General features: G+C 41.1%; 1 protein-coding gene across 1 annotated transcript in view; it reads left to right on the top strand.

Annotated features, from left to right (window-relative positions):
- ahr2 (aryl hydrocarbon receptor 2) overlaps positions 1 to 18767 on the top strand; it is a 99781-nt gene extending 81014 nt beyond the window's left edge. Inside the window, exons 3-11 of the mRNA XM_085348961.1 lie at positions 4915 to 5105; positions 5186 to 5275; positions 11178 to 11292; positions 11495 to 11634; positions 11735 to 11937; positions 12029 to 12138; positions 12304 to 12445; positions 13860 to 15411; positions 16879 to 18767. Coding sequence (XP_085205087.1) covers positions 4915 to 5105; positions 5186 to 5275; positions 11178 to 11292; positions 11495 to 11634; positions 11735 to 11937; positions 12029 to 12138; positions 12304 to 12445; positions 13860 to 15411; positions 16879 to 16965 — 2630 coding nt within the window. The 3' untranslated portion in view covers positions 16966 to 18767. The remainder of the gene's footprint in view (positions 1 to 4914; positions 5106 to 5185; positions 5276 to 11177; positions 11293 to 11494; positions 11635 to 11734; positions 11938 to 12028; positions 12139 to 12303; positions 12446 to 13859; positions 15412 to 16878) is intronic.

Here is an 18767-nt window from a genome sequence, read left to right as displayed (position 1 = left end):
TGGAGGTGGAGGAACACCAAAGTAATTGCTTAAAGGAGCTTGCTTCTTCGACATCTTTAAGAGTTCTAAACAAATGTCTGTCCTCCTCCAGAAAATTTTATGTACGCAAACGCACGTTTGCATCTTCTTATCTGGTGCACGTCTTTTATTTTGACAGCAAATGCGCACCTGCGGACCACTTATGTGCACCCCTGCATATATACATATACATATATATATATATATTAGTGCTGTCAGCGTTAATCTCATTAAAATGAGATTAACGCCATAACCGCATTAACACGGCAAATCTCTGTCAACGAGTTAGAGCGGTTAGCACGTTAGTGCACTTAGCTCGTTAGTGCGGTTAGCTTGTTAACGCGTTGACGCATTGATATATATTCCCTGCTCCCTGCTGACAAATAAGCTACTTTGGCTACAATAATCCTGTAGCCACAGACTGTAGATGAGGCTTGTGTGGTGTCTGGTGATCGACTGGGTTTTGCTCATTTCAGTTGATTCCCTGAGACAAATGACTTCACAGTCATTTTACAGAGCTGTGGTTTCTTTGCATTTTTCCAGTGTCTCTTTTTGTCTCTGTTTTTACTTCTTGTCTTGTTTTGGTAGTTGGCTTTCTGTGGCACCTTTTGTTGTATTACTTCCTGTCTTTGTCTTTTCCCCCTCCTTAGAAGCTCTATGCATTTTTATAATCCCTGTTTGTCACCAAGCACTCCCCATACTTCCCAACACATTTTGATTCCTGATTTGAATCTTTTTGTTGTTGACTTTAGCTTCTGCGATTGTGTGGCAAACACTTTTTGGAGAGATCTTACGTTTTTAAATCTCCTATCAGTGTAGTGATGTTATGCAAGCGTACAATGCAGTTATTTAAAAGAATTCCATGTTAAACATCAAATGGGTACATGAAATGTGGCATTAAAAATGAAGGAAAAATAATCTATTCTCTATTAAGCCTATGTAACCAAAATATCAAAAACAAATGGAAGAACTTATTTTCTCTTCTTCTTTAAAATAAAATACTGGTGAAATATCTTTGGTGATGGGAACTGATGATGAGATATAGCAGACAACGTCAAATTGGACTCCTGGGAATGTGGCTAATCAGCATTTTTTCACTGCTGAATGACTGAAATCAGCCATGTCAGAAGTTCTTGTACAGTTTTTATTAGCATTACCTATAGCTGTCAACAACTGCCCTCATAGAGTTGCTAAATACCCCAACCTAAATGCCTATGGTTGTGCCGGGACGCTTCCCTGTGGGAATCTAAACCCATTAAGCAGGTAAATATTTCCTAGCTCGATAAACACAGTCAAAATAAAATCATGTCTGTACATAACTCCTCAGACTGATCCTGTAAATGCTGCTGTAGGCCTGCGAGAAAAAAGGATTCAGTATTCAAATTCATGACTTGCGAGAAGGCGTGAAATCGATTGGTGCTGTTATGTTTTCCCATAAATCATGTTAAATGCTGTGCAAAGCGTGCTGTGGGAGCAGTAAAACATTTGGCATGGTACCGGGGGGAAAACTTCCTGAGATGGGGGAGAAAGCAAAGAAGCATGGGATTAAAAATGAGTCTGTTATTGAAGTATGCATGTTGACACACCCACAGTGCTCGATGGGAACTTACTAAAAGAAGCCAATATGCTACCCACAGGTAAACAGTAATCATCTTTGAGCTGAGCTTTAAGCTTCATCCTGCATTTCATCATGCTATCATATAAAAAAAACAAAAACGGAGCATTGTAATGCAACTTTTCGTAATGTGGTTTAGCATGTTGTTATTTGTGCTCTGTGGATTTATACAATGAAGCTTTGTATGGTGAAAATCACACAGAATCAAATGGTCACTGTAAATTTTCCATGAACAGTCTCCAGACTGTTAACTTAGAGATCCTTTTGTTGTTATTTAGAGTCCAGCCATTATCTTATTGTTGTTTGTGCATTTGTTAGTACAGTTGCTTATATAATCTTGTGCTATGTATGAGCAGGTTTGGGCGTGAATTTTGCTGTTAATGTTTGCTTCTTCACCAAAGGTGGTATTTAAATTAAAATCAATGTCATGCTGTATCGTATCTTAACTTATTGTATTGTAAAATATCGTATGATATCACTGTATCATCCAGTATTGTGTCATTATCCTGTTTTCTCTTACCGTGTCAAGATGACTTACCCTTTTATAGCTTATCGTATTTTACGATATCATATCTCACATATCGTACAATATTCTGTCATAATGTATCATGACGTAGCTTGACATATGCGTTATCCACTTGTAGTGACTTTCACATATAAACTCTTTTTGATGTCATTTTTATAGTTTTTTTTAATTAATTACTTTTGTCCCAATTAAATAATACCATATCAGAGCTTGGAAGCACCCCAGCATTTTGTACATTCCAGTGTTAAGTCCATGCAGTACCATTAATTACAACATTTAAAGAAGAAACTGATTTCTATCTTTTACCAAGCTAAAGATGTAGCCGTCTCTGCAGGGTATGTTTCTTTGGCTTTTTGGTGTATTTTAATATTTGTACCAAGCGTTCCATACCTCAGATTATTATGTGTACCAGATCGTTTGTGTGGTCAAGAATGTGTCTTTTGATATAAACTCTGAAATGTAATGCTGCCTCTCTCTCTCAGGAAACTCACGCACTGACGCTGATGTGCCCAGTTTAGCCCACACTGGTACATTTCCTTTCCGTGTGCTTCAGTGTGTTTAACCAACCCATCTGGTTTGCTTTTCCTCCGGCATGTTCCTGTCTTTGTACCAGGCAAATATCAGATTATCTGGCTCTGGTGGTATTTTTATGGCTCCAAGCAAACTGAAGTCTTTCCCTTGGAAGATCCCAGTAGTTGGGAAAATGTTCCTGATATTCTCCGTGCTTGTTTTATTTAACCACATATTTGACTTTAAAGCAACTTAAACCAAACAGAGCATATCAAAACTGAATTATTTAACTTTGTGTCAAAAATTCAATAAAAGATCATCGAGTCGTTCGAATTCTGGCTTGAGTGCTCAAATCTGGTACTTTTGTTGCTTTTTCTGGCCATAGAGCATCACTAATATACCTGTACGTGTTACAGTGAGTTGATAAATTAGGGAGCTGTGTGTCTCCAATGACTATAATCAGAGATATTCACTCTCTATGACATCATTGAGATCCAAGAGTAGAAAAAACCCACCTCTTAAGGACTTCTTGTACTTAAACTGACTTTATTATTCAAAACTTTTCCCATGTTTAATCCACATTGGAGTTGCATTTTTTCCACAGCCTCTAGTTTTGTGCCTTTAATCATTTAGAAGACTTTGCTGAAGGCCCCATTTCAGAGCAAAGTTTGAGCTTGTCAAACATAATCATTGCAGGGAAGAGTTTCTTTCCTAAAAAAGCTCTGTGTGATTTTTGTTTTCAGGCAGTTATAATCCGAGGGTTTTTATCCAGTATCTCTAAATTATACACGAAATGCCTTTATGATTGTTTTGTTGGAGAAGAGGCTGCAACGCAACTCCTCTTGTGCTCTTAGAAAACCAGATCGATCCAAGCCTCTCCGGCAGCTCCCAGGGCCTCCGTCAACCACTTCACATGAGCTCTGTCGTCCAAAATGGCTGCCTCCCCGCTGCGTTTGGTCCATGGGGGGAAACGCCGAGGCCAACGGGTAATTTTGTGGCTCCGTCTGTTATCCTCATTCAGCCTGGACTTCTAACAAGGACGGGGGCTGAGCAAGCCTCCAGGAATTGAATTTCAAAACCCAGCGCTTGGGCTGGGACAGAAGCATTGCCAGTACTCTAAACCAGCAGTCTGCACAGAGTGAAGGCCGCCACTATTATTTTCTGGATTAATCGACTCATTTTTCATCTTTAAATCTGTTTCCCCTCCCCCTAAAACCAAAACAATTTCAATTTGCTATATAAAACTTGAAGAATAACAACAAATCAAGAAGCTGAACCTGTGAGATATTAGTAATTTTTGATGTTTAGAGTAGACATGTTGGAGCTAAGGATGTTTTTATAGTTTCAAGATTTAGTATTTTGGAGTTTTAAAGGCGTTCCAATGCTTGATTCTGTCAAATCACTGTGCTTTTTTAGTGTTGCTCTATATAAAAGCAAATTTGCACAGACCTTTTATGCCCTGTGAGAAAAAAAAAACACAAGAGCATCCTAAAAAAACTTTACAACGAGCTCTACAAGACAAGGAAAAGCAAAATACTGTGACGGTAAAAGACCAAGGCCGAAGAAAAGAAAAAATATCCAGAAGTGTAAAATGCATCTCTCAATATCAGTGCGAGACAAACAGTAAAAACCAACAAACCAACCGAGTGTAGTAAAAACACTCCAGACTCCTTCAGTCCTTCTTTCGCCCTTTAAGACCGGCTTCCATCTTCGAAAACCACCTGCTTCCTCCCTGAGGGGCTGTGCTAAGCTGCTTTGGGGCAGTTATTTTTTTCTCTTGTTTTTCTTTTGGATAATAGCTGATCGATAAGTGCCAGAAAGGGAAGAGGAAGAGAAGGGAGAGCAGAGTTATGGTGTTGTAAGATGACAGGAAGCAGGAGGCAGCTCCACCCTGATGGAAAGAGACAGTGATGTTCCGCTTTTGGTGTTTTTCTCACTTCATATTTCATCAGAGATTCTTGAGAAATTTGACAGTTTTGTAATAAGACAGCCAGCTGTTTCAAGATGAGGTCAGAGTCATGTTTGCATCACTTTTTATTTGTTTAGCACGTCTCAAACTGCATTCGGTTTGGCCCTGTGGGGTCTTCTGTGTTAAAACAAAATCAAAAGTGGAAAATAAATCCAACAACAAAGAAAAATAGTCTTTTTTTTTTACCCCCCCCCCAAGCAATCCTCGTTGGTGTTTTAAATGTCATACACGTTTTAAAGCTTCAGCAAATTAACTGTTCATCTTCATCACCTGCAGCCACCATGAAGATGGGCCAGAACAACAACTCCAGCTACTCCAGCGAGCGGAGCATCATGTTTGGAGGAAACAGCGCGAGCTCGGCGCTGCAGCCATCCTCCGCAACCTCCACTGCCCCCTCCTCCTTCACGACTTCCACAGTGACCTCCATCGATGGGGTGAACTTCTCTGAGGGAGACCTGCTGCTTCAGGTAACGCCTTTCACATGCTTGTGGCTTATTTCAGACATTCTGATAGAACGAAGATGGTAAAGCTTGTTTTCGATCTCCAGGCATTGAGCGGCTTCGTGTTGGTGGTGACAGCTGAAGGCTACGTCTTCTACACGTCCCCCACCATTCAGGACTTCCTCGGCTTCCATCAGGTATAAGAGAAACATTATGACCAGTACTTCAGATCCTTGCACCACGTAAAAAGTGGGATTAAAATGTCAAAAATGTTCATTGTTATAGTAATATTTTTTTTTTTTTTTTGCATGTGAAAAGTGGTAGGATCTATCATGAAGAATTCAAATTATTTCCACCTAGCAGCATTGGAAGAAAAAAGCTTTGAAACAGTCTGAAAAGTGGCAGCAAACCAACAAAACGACCGTTTGGACTAATCTAGCTTGAAATTTTACCTTCCATGACCCATCATCCAAGAATTCAGGTGGAAAAAACACATGATGAACAGATGGTCAGTAACAGTTTAGTAACATAAAACTGTTTATACACAGAGCTCCTCATCAGGAAGTCAAGAATAGAAATCATAGCAGAAGAAAATAGATACCAAGTAAGAACTCCTTTAACCCTCTCAACCCTATCCCTACCCAACGCTGTATGTTGTTGCTGTTCCCTCATTGCCAAAATTTAACAACAACAAACACAAATTTCATGTTCCGATTGCCTAAGATTAGGTTTGGTATCAACCTCAAAGGTTTAATAAACATCTTTAAAAACTCATGCACACAATAATGATAAGAATTTTTAATAAAATGGAATTCTTGCAGTAGATTTTTCACTAGATCTCTCACAATGGCGTCTAATCTGTTTTTTTATTTGAGTAATAACCTGAAATTTTATGTTTTGGATAAACTTCCAGCAACCTTTTTGTCATTTATGGTCCAGTTTCTGATCATCTCGTCAGGCAACACTCAAAATCACAGAACAAAGGAAAAATCAAATATGTTTAATAATTAATCCCCAGCGAAGAAACCATCAACAACAACCAAGTTGCAGCTGGAGAAGCTGTGTAGTCTTGCTTGCTTGAGGCTGGTGGCTGATAAAGGGGAGATCATAGGTACTGTTGTATGACAAACCAAGAAATAAACACGGGCTTTGTTTATTCAAAGAATCGAAGCTAAAATGTGTGTAACTTCAACCAGGAGAGTAAGAATGGAGCTAACAGGAAGTGGTAGTCTCTCCTATGCCAACCCTAGGCATGCCTCTGTGCACACTTGAGGTGTAGGCAGTTAGCATGCACAGCCCAAAGATTCTTAAATCAATACCACAAAGCCAGTAATGATTGCCAAGAGTATAACGCTGATGTGCCAAGCTAAAATCAAACCGTAGCCCAGGGGTGTCTCGCTCATTTTAGCAGCCTGGGGCACATACGCTCCAATTTGGTCTCAGCTGGCCTCAACCTGTGTAACCCTTCACTGTGCAGGTTTGATTTATTTTTACAAGACAAACATGGAAAAAAAAATCAAGCTTTAGAATAAAAAGCTGCACTTTTAAAACTTTAAAGAGACTTTATTTTGAGTTTATTTTGAAATTAAATCTTATTCTAGCAAGAAGAACAAATACATTTGTATTAATGTCTTGATGAATTGATTCTCATCGAGGTAATGAAATCCCAGAAAGGGATATTTGAATTAAATAACAAGTGATATCGAGATGCTCAGGATTGTCCAGTTGTTCTAGTCGTCTCTGTTGAAAGTGTAACTTTTAAACGTTGCCACCTATGTGTTGTTTGCTCGTCCAGCAACAGTTAGTTTAGTGATTACTTAATGGGTCGTTACCTATACAGTGCTCAAGATCAAGGACCTATTTGTCATTTTACAGGCACATTTCCCTTTTCACAAGAATTACCGTTCCTTCCAAAGTATTTCAGTGAAATGAGATCAAATCATCCTTAATATGACAGTTTGCAAGTCTCCTTGGGATTCTCATTGTACTTAAACTGGTCCACCCGAGACCCAAGGAAAAACAGTATCTTTCAATGGGCTGGGGCTCAGGAGGATATAGCCAACCAGTAACCTGTGAACTGCGACTGATTCTGATTCTGAAATTGAAGGTTTTTTTAAACGACCTAAAGGCCTGACAGTGAGGCTATGCCTTTGCACATAACTTGTCTTTGTATTTTAGAGTAAGGATGTACTAAATCCGAAGGCGGGCCGTGTTTTTCCTTTTATGGAGCAACAATGGTCAGTTTCCAGAAATTATCAAATCAGCTGGTAAAAAGAGAAGCCTGCATGCAGAAATAAGTTTTTACTGCACAAGAACCTGTTTCCACTTCAGTGACCTCCTGAACTCTGATGTTCCTCTTAAAAACCTCCTTTAACAGTACACCGCCGCATTTTTTCAGCCTTTCATCTAACAAGCAGTGGGTTTCAGTTCACATTTGTTGTCCATGAAAGTCAGGTCACACAGATTTCAATCTATTGCCTTCTTTTTTTCCTCACAAACACGGACTGCTTGTAAATCTTTTGACTTTTAATAGCTGATCAAAAACACAAAAAAATCTAACAAGGAGTATTTGACTTAGAATTCAAAATCAATCAGGGACTCACATTTAGAGATGTTGAAATGTTTCACTTCTACATGACCAATTGATGTAACAGGATCAAAAATAGTATTTTTCCAATTTTCAAAGTAAATCAAACAATTTAGCATTTTGTTCACAGTCACTTGTGATGCTTTGACTTGAATAAATACCTGCAGCCCCACATGGCATGCATGGATTGGTCCAATTCAGTATCAGGACCAGCCAGGGTCTGGCTGTGAATCATGTTTTCTGCTGTTCTTCTACACGTCCTGCAGTTCAGTCGTTGACACAGATCTTAGGCGTAGCGTATACGTTGGACTCGGTTAAATCCTTTTGAATCCATTCAAAGATTACAGCTACTTCAACCTCCATGATCCCACACAGCCTTGACCAGTTTATAATAGATGACTCCACCTTCATAAGTCGGTCTCAAGTCAGTCTTTTTCTCATTTTGACATTTAGGTTGTTTTTGTACTTTGCTTGTTCAGCGAGTGAAATTCAGTTGCGTTAACATCAGCAGCAGCCAGTAAAGACATATTACTGGTGGGTACACCACACTTCTTTAAATAAAGCAGGAGAAATCATGCACTCCACCTAAGATTTGGCCATAAAATCCAGTGACAAGGCTTCAGTGAGTCTTTTTCTCAGCTATAGGTTCCGATTAAATAAAAACATTTACCATTATACGTTTTTTGTCTTTGCTCATATAGATAGTGCGTTTCAATCACACAAACGCTTAATCTAAATTGGGATTTTGGAGAAACCCACAGCTGGTTGTGATTCAGATTCTTTCCTTTGACTTTAATAAATACCTGCAGCTCAATCAAGGTCTCCAGGTTGTAATGTTTTGTGCTCCTTTTCTGCACACCCTACAGGTCAGCTGATATATATGGATTTCATGAGTCTAAAGTGGACTTTTTTTGTAATGAAGCAGCTTTTGTCTGACTAAACCCTGTACTCCACCTAAGCTCTCAGATTTAGAACGGCTCAGGACGGTCAGGCAGGGTATAGTTAGTTAATGTGTGTAAACTGGCCCTATGGTTACCAAGCCTTAGAAACAAGCCACGACTCAGCAGTAGGGACATGACATTGTTGTAGTTAGACAAACAGCACTACAGGTTTTTACCCGACTTGTTACAGTACATCCTAAAAGTTACATCAGAAGCATTAACATTTAAAATGTGACTTTTGAAAAATAAAAAAGCTGCTTCATCACTTCATAAGAAAGATTTATTTTTTAAAGTTTCGGTATTTCGAATGACTAAGTAGTGGAGTTGTGTGGGACTCATGTGTCTGCGTTTGTTTCTGTGAGTATGTGTGCGTGCATGACAAATGCTTTGTGAGCGGTGAACTCTTGACTTATAAACAAATCCGTTTGAACCGGGGTTAAAGATGTAGTCTGTAGTCTGGGAAGAAAAAGCACAAGCAAAAGAAAAAAAAACCCTAAAAAAATGTTGCCCGGAGAGAGTGCACGTGGTAAACAGCCCTCACACACACACACACATTTGAACACTCGTTCACATGCATAACATGGTCTGAAGTGGGGCTGCAGATCAGGGCAGGAAACGTTTTGTTTTGGAGGCTGCAGTGACTTTTAAAGCCCCAACTCACCAGCTGCTTCAACTGTTTATGACTTTATAAAGTGTATTTATAGAGCAGCTCTGAGCACAGTCATGGAGGAGACAAAAGAGGAAACAGACGTGAAGAAAACGTGGAGATTACTGTAAAAATCAAGGGCCTGAGTATTTCTCTAGAAAAAGCCACAAATCCTCACTTTAGGACTGCTTTGTGTGCAGCGAATCCTCATGAGAAGTTCGAGGCCATTTTTCAGCGTCGCTCACAAAGGAGGGTTTTGTGTTGAGCTTTGTTTGCTGAGGTGTGGCTCTCTCAGCACCTTGCTCCTTTAGCAACAACAACAGCGCCTCTGTTTCCAGCCCCGTCCATCAGCTCTGACTGCTGGGAGCATTATTCGCTCCATGTGTGTTTACACCTGCATCATCGCTCTTGAACGCACCTCGGCAGGACAAACACTGGAAAGGTGGGAAGGCGTAGGACCGAGTCTGTGGAACCATTATTTAATATTTGTCGTTCTCAGAAAGAAAGTGACGTCCTTTACACCTTTTGTTAGTGCAGTTTGTGAGCCTGATGCTCACGAAAACCAGGATGGAGGTCAACATTGTTTACGTTTACTCAAAAAGCTTTAAAATAAAGGCAAGCCCACCTCTGCTTTCTGTCTCACAGTAGCCACAATGGTAATGTAATAAGTCACACTGTACAAAAAGTACAGCATTTGTTTAGTTATGGGAATAAAATGTCAATATCACTATATATAAATTCAAATTAGGTGTATGCATTTAATTTAAAAAGGTTTTAACAAGTTTCAAACTAGCTTTGGGTGTATTTAGTCAGATAAACATGCAAACACATTTACACAGAAGAAGGGTCTAAATTTCCTCCACACTACTGGAGGTACTTTTACGATCTTTTCATAAGTTAATTTTAATGTTATTGTGGTTTTGCATCGCTTGTTATTTCACACCTTTATTTAAGACATGTGAGGGTCATTTTCCTGTGTTGTATTAACAAAACGGGGTTGGGGACTTTTTTTTTTTTTAGGTAACTTTAACTTATGATAACTTCATTCTATGGGAGAAATATTTTCAGTCAAATGTAAATATGTACTGTGCAAAAATATTGCACCACCCTTCGTTTCTTTCTGTTTTGCTTCCAAGGAGCCAGACTGTTTTTTAAGGTGGCCTTGAGCAATAGTTTATTCAGACTTCCTGAAAGCAGAAGTCAGAACAAAAGGCAAAAAACATCCAAATGAAATTCCATCAAGAAGCCTGGAGAACTATTCCTGAAGACTTAAAGAAATTAAGAGTTTTTGATTACCTTTCTGGTGTTTTTTTCCATGGTGATTTTCCCTGCGTTGCATTTGCAATTTAACATATCATAATATTATAGTTTTTGGGTTTTTGTTTTTACAATTTTTTGTTTGTTGTTTAATGAGAGAACAGAAAAACATAAAAATGAACATAAATTCATGCAAAAGAGATAAACAGTTAAAAGACACAAACCAACTACAAAACCAACCAAAGAAGAAGAAAAGAGACTGCAAAGAGATAAAAAAGTAGTAAAACTGTTCTCACAGTGATGTGAAATCATAAAGGAAATGGGTGAAACTAGTAAAGAAGACACAAAGCAACTACAAAAATATCATGAAGCGATGTAAAGTGAGTGGAAAAAATAAACAAAACAAACAAAGTGAAAAAATCAAAGACATAAAAGCACTGTAGGAAAACTAGATGGAACAAGCAAAGGAGAAATAGGACATTGAACCAAGAAGAAAGATGATGGGTTGTAAGTGCAATTGATAAAATGAAGAAATAAGCTTAACTGAAAATATTTTAAAAGGTTAAAAAAGACAAAGCACTAGACGTGAAGAGCAACCGCTTGTGTCAGAGGAAAGTTTTGAGGTTGATTCGTGTCGTTAAAAATATGTTTCTGCTTCCTGCTTCCAGTCGGACGTCGTCCATCAGAGCGTGTTTGAGCTGATCCACACAGACGACCGAGCTTTCTTCAGACAGCAGCTCCACTTCTCTTTCAACCCAAACACAGAGGGCGCCGACAGCCCCAGTAAGTCTGCCCACACTGCACAGTGATCACACCTGTCCAGGTGACCTGCAGAGGAGGAGCCAGAAACATGGTCACGTCTCTTTGCTGCTGCAGTCTACATTTTCCAGTGTGATTTTGTGTATCTGCGGTGCTCGTTTTAATTCTTTTGCATCGTATTGCTTCATGTAATAATCTAAAGATGAATGTTTCCTCATCGCTCCAGGTGACCAGAGCAACCCTGAGATCAGCAGAAACATAGTGAGCTACGACCCGCATGCCGTCCCTCCAGAGAACTCGTCCTTCCTGGAGAGGAACTTCTGCTGCCGCCTGCGCTGCCTACTCGACAACTCGTCTGGCTTCCTGGTAAACACACACACCAACACGCCTCACTGCACCGGGATCCACAAGATGTTCCTGGCCTAAAGGGAGGTCTTTATTCTTAAAACTGTGTGCTTGTCTTTAGGCTTTGAACTTCCACGGCCGCCTCAAGTTTCTCCACAATCAGAACCACGTGTCGGAGGATGGGTCACTGGTTCCTCCGCAGCTTGCTCTGTTTGCCATCGCAACGCCGATGCAGCAGCCGTCCATCCTGGAGATCCGCACCAAGACTCTCATGTTCCAGACCAAACACAAGATGGACTTCACACCCATAGGCGTCGACGCAAGGTAAGGCACAGAGAGCTGTTTGAATCTCTCACTGAACGTCTGAATGAAGCTGTGGCGCTCAAGTGAAGTCTGGCGTGTGTTTCGTCCACAGAGCGAAGCTGGTTCTGGGCTACTCCGAGATAGAGATCAGTAGGAAAGGCTCGGGCTACAACTTTATCCATGCTGCCGACATGTTGTACTGCGCAGAAAACCATGTCAGAAGTAAGTCGGAAGCTCTGCTCGGTTTACAAAAGGCGAAAAATGCCAAAATAGGCACGGCCGGTTTTAAATTCTGTGTGCATCACTTGGGTTCCATAACTCAAGAAATCTGTTGCTATCTGCCAGCTGCTGTGCAGCAAAATCTAAAAATGACACGTCTTCTTGCAGTGATGAAAACCGGAGAGAGTGGCATAACCATCTTCAGGCTGCTGACCAAGGCCGGCCGCTGGGTCTGGGTCCAGGCTAACGCCCGGCTCATCATAAAAAACGGGAAACCCGAGTTCATCGTGGCCCAGCAGAGAGCTTTGACGTAAGTCTGCAGACTTGTTTCCTCCAGCAGGAACATGACGAAGAAAAGCCGCAGTCAGATGTTTATCTGCTGCTGCTCAATCAGTTTGCTTTGCTTTCTTTCTTTTCTTTTAGTTCACTTTTATTTTTTGGTTCAACTCTTCCTGTTGGTTCCTTTCCCTTGTTCCTTGTTTCCTTTCCTCTCTGCGTTTTTTCACTTCTCGTTTCATCCCCTCATCGTATACTTTATGCTTTCGCTACTTGGTTCCTTTATTGTTTCCTCCCTTTCCTCTGTTTCTGACCTTTTCTCTTTATTTCTTCCCTTTTTCTTGTGTCCTTAATCTTTCCTCCCCTTGTTTTCTTCATCATTTCTTCTCCTCTTCTTGTTCCCTTAGTTATTTGCTCTCTTGTCCTCGTTTCCAACTTTGTTTCCTCTCCTCTTGTTACTTTCCTAATTTCTCCCACTCCTCTCCTCGTTTCCTTTGTTTTTTCCTATATTTTCTTGTTTGTTCTCCTTGTTTACTGTCTTTGCTTCCCTTGCTTCCTGTCATTTAATCTTTTTTCTAGTGTTTGATTTTCTCTTGTTTCATCTCCTTGTTGCGTACTTCATTTTCTCTCCTCTTCTTAACTCTTAAACTGTTTCCACTCCTTTCCTCATTTCCTTTGTTTTTTCTCCCATTTGCTTGTTACTTATCTTTGTTTACATATTTTTTCCTCTCCTTGTTTACTTTGTTTTCTCTTCTCCATTCTTGTATCTACTGTTTGTTTTTTTTCTTGTTTCATCTTGTGGTTTCTTTCATTGTTTCCTTCCCTCTCTTGGTTTTTCCTCTTATTTCCTGTCATTATGTCTTTTTGACTCCTGCTTCCTGTTTTGTTTCTTTTCCTCTTCCTATTTCCTTCACTGCTTCCACTCCTCTCTTCATTCCCTTTCTTTGCTTTTTTTCCTCACATTTCCTTGTTTCTCATCTTTGTTTACATTGTTTGTTTCCTCTCAATATTTCCTGTCCTTCTTTCCTTGCTACCCCTACTCCTCTCTGGTCTCAACTGTTTTTTTTTCTCTTGTTTCATCTTGTGGTTTCTTTCATTATTTCCTTTGCTCTTTTTGTTTCCTTTTTTATTTATTTTCCTGTACTTGTTACTTTCATTATTTCCTCTCCTTTGTTTCCTCCCCTCTCATCTGATCTCATTTCCCTGTGTCCTTGGTATGTCATTTCTTCTCTTATTTCCTCTCTATGTATTCCCTTTGTTATCTCTCCTCCTTTCCTTAAATTTTCCTCTCCTCTCCTCAGTTTCTCTTCTTCCCTGAGTCCTTCATGTTTCCTCTCCTTATTTCCTGTGCTGTTTCCTCACTCTCATAAAGACAGAGGTGTTTGGCTCAGTAAATGGAAAGCTTGTTTTGGACCCAGTGGAAAACTCACTCATGTGTTCACCTGCAGAAATGAAGAAGGAGAAGAGCAGCTTCACCTCAGACGTCTGCAGGTGCCATTTAACTATGCCACCGGAGAGGCGCTGCTGTATGATGTCACCCCCAACATTGAGCCCCGTGACCCGTGCTCCGCCCCCAAGCAGGGGAAGTTTGACAGTGACGCCATCAGTCGCGAGTCCTTGCTGGGCTGCATGCTGAATCAGGACCATACGCTCTATTGCGATCAGAACAGCGCCAACACCCTCAGCAACCTCAACGACATGGTCTTCAAGGATACCAACGCCACACTCAACGTTCCCGGAGACACGGAGCCCAGCCCGGCAGTGGGAAATGTAGTGAAAGCAGAAACCACGGTTCAGGAAATCATGGAGTCCCTGCAGCAGATCTTTGGGGACGGTGAGCTCATCGAAAGCCTGCACGTTGAGCCTGATGAGCTCAAGAGCTGGGAGAGCACGCTGTTGCAGATGAGCTGCCACGGTGGGTTCGGTGACGACCTCAGCGACATTCTCAACAATGACATCCTGTCTTACGTGGAGGAGCAGCTGCAGAAGGATGTCGGACTCAACCTGCCGCAACAGATTGACGGCATCCCAGCCTGCCTCTCTGGTTTGGACCCACTTCAAAACCAGGATCCAGATCAAGGCGGGGAGCTGGACTTTGACTGGGCTCTCGAGACACAGACCCAGCTGATACCCAACGGAGTGCAGATGACAGCGGCCCAGGAGACGATGAAACTGAGCCACATGGACTTTCCTCAGCCTAATTCTTCTGGTCCCAATGGACTGACCTTTAACAACGTCCTGCCAAACAGCTTTCCTCAAACGCAAAGTCAGCTAAAGGCCAGCAGCATGGACAACAACCTCGGAGCCTTCCCGCTCAGGCAGCCTTCAACCAACCCAGTGCTTCTTCAAATGATCCCAGCCAACCAAACATTTGGCCTCCAGGACCAAAACAAGGAAGGACAGTTAAATAATGTCTTTACCTTCCAGGGCACCAAGTGCAGCAAATCAGTGACACACCAAGCAGACAGCTGTGGAGAAACATTTGCCTCCAATATTTCAAACAAGGCTGTTTTCTCTTCATCACTCAGCTGCATGCAGAGCCACTTTCCTGTACAGACCCCAAACGGCAACAGTCAGAGGCAGGCGTGGCCTCAGCAGCAGCAGCTGATCACGGGTCAGCAGATGGGCTCTTTCCAGAGGAACCCCACAGACATCGGCTCTCTCAACAAGTTCATGACTCCAGAGACTTCTAATCCACTTCCTGTTCAGCAGCTCTTGGAGCGGTCGCCGGCTTCTACAAGCTGTATGTACAGAAATGCCGCCCCAGGACTGCCTGTGAACAGCGTGCACCACAGTCAGCCGAGGTTGAACCCGGCCCCCAGTCAGATTCCCTCCAATCCCTCCTGCTTTTACCAGGTTGGAGGAAGAGCCATATCAGGAATGGCTTCGATCCCAAATTTGGATGAGGCCTCACTGTCCTGCCAGATGCCCACTGGTCTGAAACCGAACGGCCTGCTGGGGCAGCAGAAGCAATATCTGAACTTCAGTGAGCAGACGCAGGTAAAGAGCCAGTTCAGCAACATTAATCTTTGTAGAGATGTGAAGTTGAATGGTTTGAGGTTTTAATACAGACACTGATGCCGATATTTGGTTATTAATCTGGCAGTATCTTTTTTGTCTTTTAGACACACGAAACACAAACAGACTTCCCTAACATTTGTTGTGGGGCATTATTTCTGAGTCCTTACTAAGATAATAATTCAGTTTAAATCCAATTTAATTCAATTTTATTTATATAGCACCAAATCACATCAACATCATCACTCAGTTGAAGGGTGTTTCTCCCGTCTCTTCTTTAGTCTCTTCTTTGGAACTTTGACAGCTAGTTTTTGGTTTATCTCTGCGTTTTCAGGGTTATGAAGGGGGTTGAGTTCCAGTTAACATGTGCCACCTACTAATCAGTCAACAGATGTGCAGTTCATAGTTGTTTACTGGTGGATCTCATGGCGCGTCCACACCAAGTTCTACCTCATGATACTCGTGTACATGAAGACCTGTAAATATTCACCCCTGGCAACCGACTGATACGGACATTATAGATCGTATTTTTGCAGTTTACCGTGAAGTCATATCAGTCAGCTCACTTTGCTCCAAATAAAACTTGAAGCATTTAGCTCCAGGAGCCCTCACACAGTGTCAGTGAGCTTAGGCTTCAGGTCTGATTGCCGGTGGTCTCGGGCGAATGTCAGCTGATGGATTTTTGTGAGTCAGAAGTTGAATTATTTTAACTCACGTGAATGTGGTTTCGCCGCTGTTCACATCACCTGGTGTTAGTTTGTGTCAGTTTGTCTTTATCACAAACTCATTGTATGTAATTGCAGCACGAGATGACCTTTCAAACTGTTTTTTAACAACTTAGCCAGTCCCAGCTGTCACAGGGCGGGAGGTGAGGGGCACCAGCTCAGAAAGACACACACAGCTGTTCACACTCATGTTCACACTTACGACCAATTTAAAGTCATCACTTAACTCAGCAAGCACGTCTTTGTGGTGTGTTTCTCAACACAGGGGCAACTACAGTAACACTTTCTGGTAAAACACTGCCCCCTCGTGGGGAAAGCTTTGCAGCCTCTAATTACAATGTCCTATATACTTTTCTCCTTTAGAATCTATAACTGTTGTCTTATGTGATGTATTTTTATACACATGACTTTGGTGTATCTGCTATAGCTTATAATTGCTCACAGAGGGGTTGATCAGATGTGTTCTTGACACAGCTAGAAATTTAATGTCAGTGTTTTTCATCCGCATACAGTGGCACTCCAAGTCCTTTCATGTCTGGGTGATTTTGGTCTAGAAACAGTTGTTTTTTTATGTTTAAAAAACTAAATTCAGCTGAATTTTAAACATGAAAGTCCACTATTAGTCGAACTGTCGGATCAGTTAGTGTTGGTAGGTTGTATTTGCATCCTTTATGTGGTGTCTGAAGAAATTAGTCCTTCTAACTTGTCGTTTGTCGTCACACAGATGAACAACCGTCCAGTTGTCGGGAACGGAGTTTTCCCCTTCCCTTCCCTGCCCAATGGGAACATGTGCTACTCAGAGAATAAATAGGAATCAGTCGCTGTGACTTCTGGACGGCAGAGGATCTCAACTTGAACTGAAAGGAAAAGACTGAAGAATAAGAAAGTGCCAGAAAATGGACGAGAAGACAATCAAAGACACCCCTCCCTCCCTCCCTCCCTCTTTTTATTTGTTTTCTTTTCTTTCTCTTATGACGAAACAGTGATGAAAGCTGTTAGAGTTCATGTTTGGTTCAGGGTGGCTCAACAGGACGAAAAATCAGGATAAAAGCTTGGATTCCTCTTTCGGATGTGGTTGGATTGTACCAATGCAAAACGACTGCTTGGCGAGAATATTTGGATGTATGGGAACCAAAATGAGTCCAGTCTGACTGAGTTGATCCCTCTGATGGAAACAAGTTAAAGGGCGCTGCTTTTTATCAGAGGTAGGTGAAGCTGACATGACCAACCAATCAAACCTCAGCCACCAAAACCCAGTTAACCAACTCAAATTGTTTTAATATATTTGAAATGAGTTTTTAAACCAAAAAAATGCCCCAAATTTTGAAAACAGGTTTTCCAACAGCTGGCAGAAACTCAGCAAAAAAAGGAAGAAGGCTCCACCTGGTGGTGCTATCCAGCAATTGCACCTTAAAAACCAATTAATTAAGAGGAAGATCACTATATTAGTAAGGTCATGTATATATTCCGCCACAGATGAGGACTGGCTGGTTGGGTTAGCTTCCCCCTGTTGTAATAAAAAGCAGATGATTTCCCTTCTCCTTTATTTTTTATTCTTTTTAAAAATCCCCTTACTGTGTGGATGGGACGTTTCTGGGTGGGACAGATGGACCTGGAAGTTAAAGGAAACATCACTGAGGCAACTGCCTGTCAATCCTCTGCCGTCTGCAATGTACACAATTTCAACACCTTTGCTAATTTGAACGCTCAGAAGGATAGCATATACCAACTTTTTTTTTAAACATTGCTGTTTTATGTCCCTTTGAACAGGCATCCTGATTCAGTTCATTTCAAGTCTTTACTGTCCCAGTGAGGGAGATTTGCTTTGCAGACAGGGTAGAAAATTATTGTAGTTTAAAACGAAAAGAAATGCACAACCAGACATCGGCATCATCCTACTAACAGACCATACGTAAGATTTAATTCAGTGAAAACAGCTGCTTGTTGATATATTTTAAGAGCTTTGTCACTGAGCCAGTTTTCTTTCCTTCCTTTTCCTTTTGTGTTGTTGCTTTATTTTTATTGTACCAGGAAAAAAATTGCAGATCGTGCCTTAAACTGACAGGAACTTTAAAGGGACAGTCAGTAGAGATTAATTAGAAGACCAAAGTTGCCCTTGCCTTAACTAAGTCACGCAGGCCCAAATAACCTCCAGCCACTAGGGAGAAGCATGCATTCTCCAAACAAGCGGTGCTCGAGGTTGCAATCAATCACAAAAAACTTCTTTGTGGTTGTTTAGATCGTTACCAGATTGCTGCAGTCACCTATTGTTTCCATGAATGACAACTTTTTTTTACAGTTTCACTACCACTAAAATACTTTGCAGACAAGTGAGCATCAAATGCTTCAATCTGCTAGCAACCAACGCACTTGCAAGGAGATTTTCGGCACAAATGATTCACCCAGCAACTGCAAGCAACCATTGTTTGCCTGTGTGACTGAAGCTTTAGCCATTATTTGAGATTTTTTTTTTGCACTACTCCTTTAAATTGTTTGACTTGCCAAAGCACAGTGAGAAGTCCGAGACTTACTATTGCTAGACAAAAAACTGAGAACAATTTAGACAACTTTAGTACTTAGTTGTTGTTTTTTAATTATGTCATTTAAAGGTTA

This window comes from Diplotaxodon limnothrissa, linkage group LG23, assembly GCF_057381915.1.
Source record: "Diplotaxodon limnothrissa isolate DT_005_m linkage group LG23, D_limnothrissa_male_GT1.1, whole genome shotgun sequence".
Taxonomy (NCBI): domain Eukaryota; kingdom Metazoa; phylum Chordata; class Actinopteri; order Cichliformes; family Cichlidae; genus Diplotaxodon; species Diplotaxodon limnothrissa.
The sequence above is the reverse complement of the archived record's forward strand: the minus strand, read 5'-3'. Positions and strand labels throughout refer to the sequence as shown.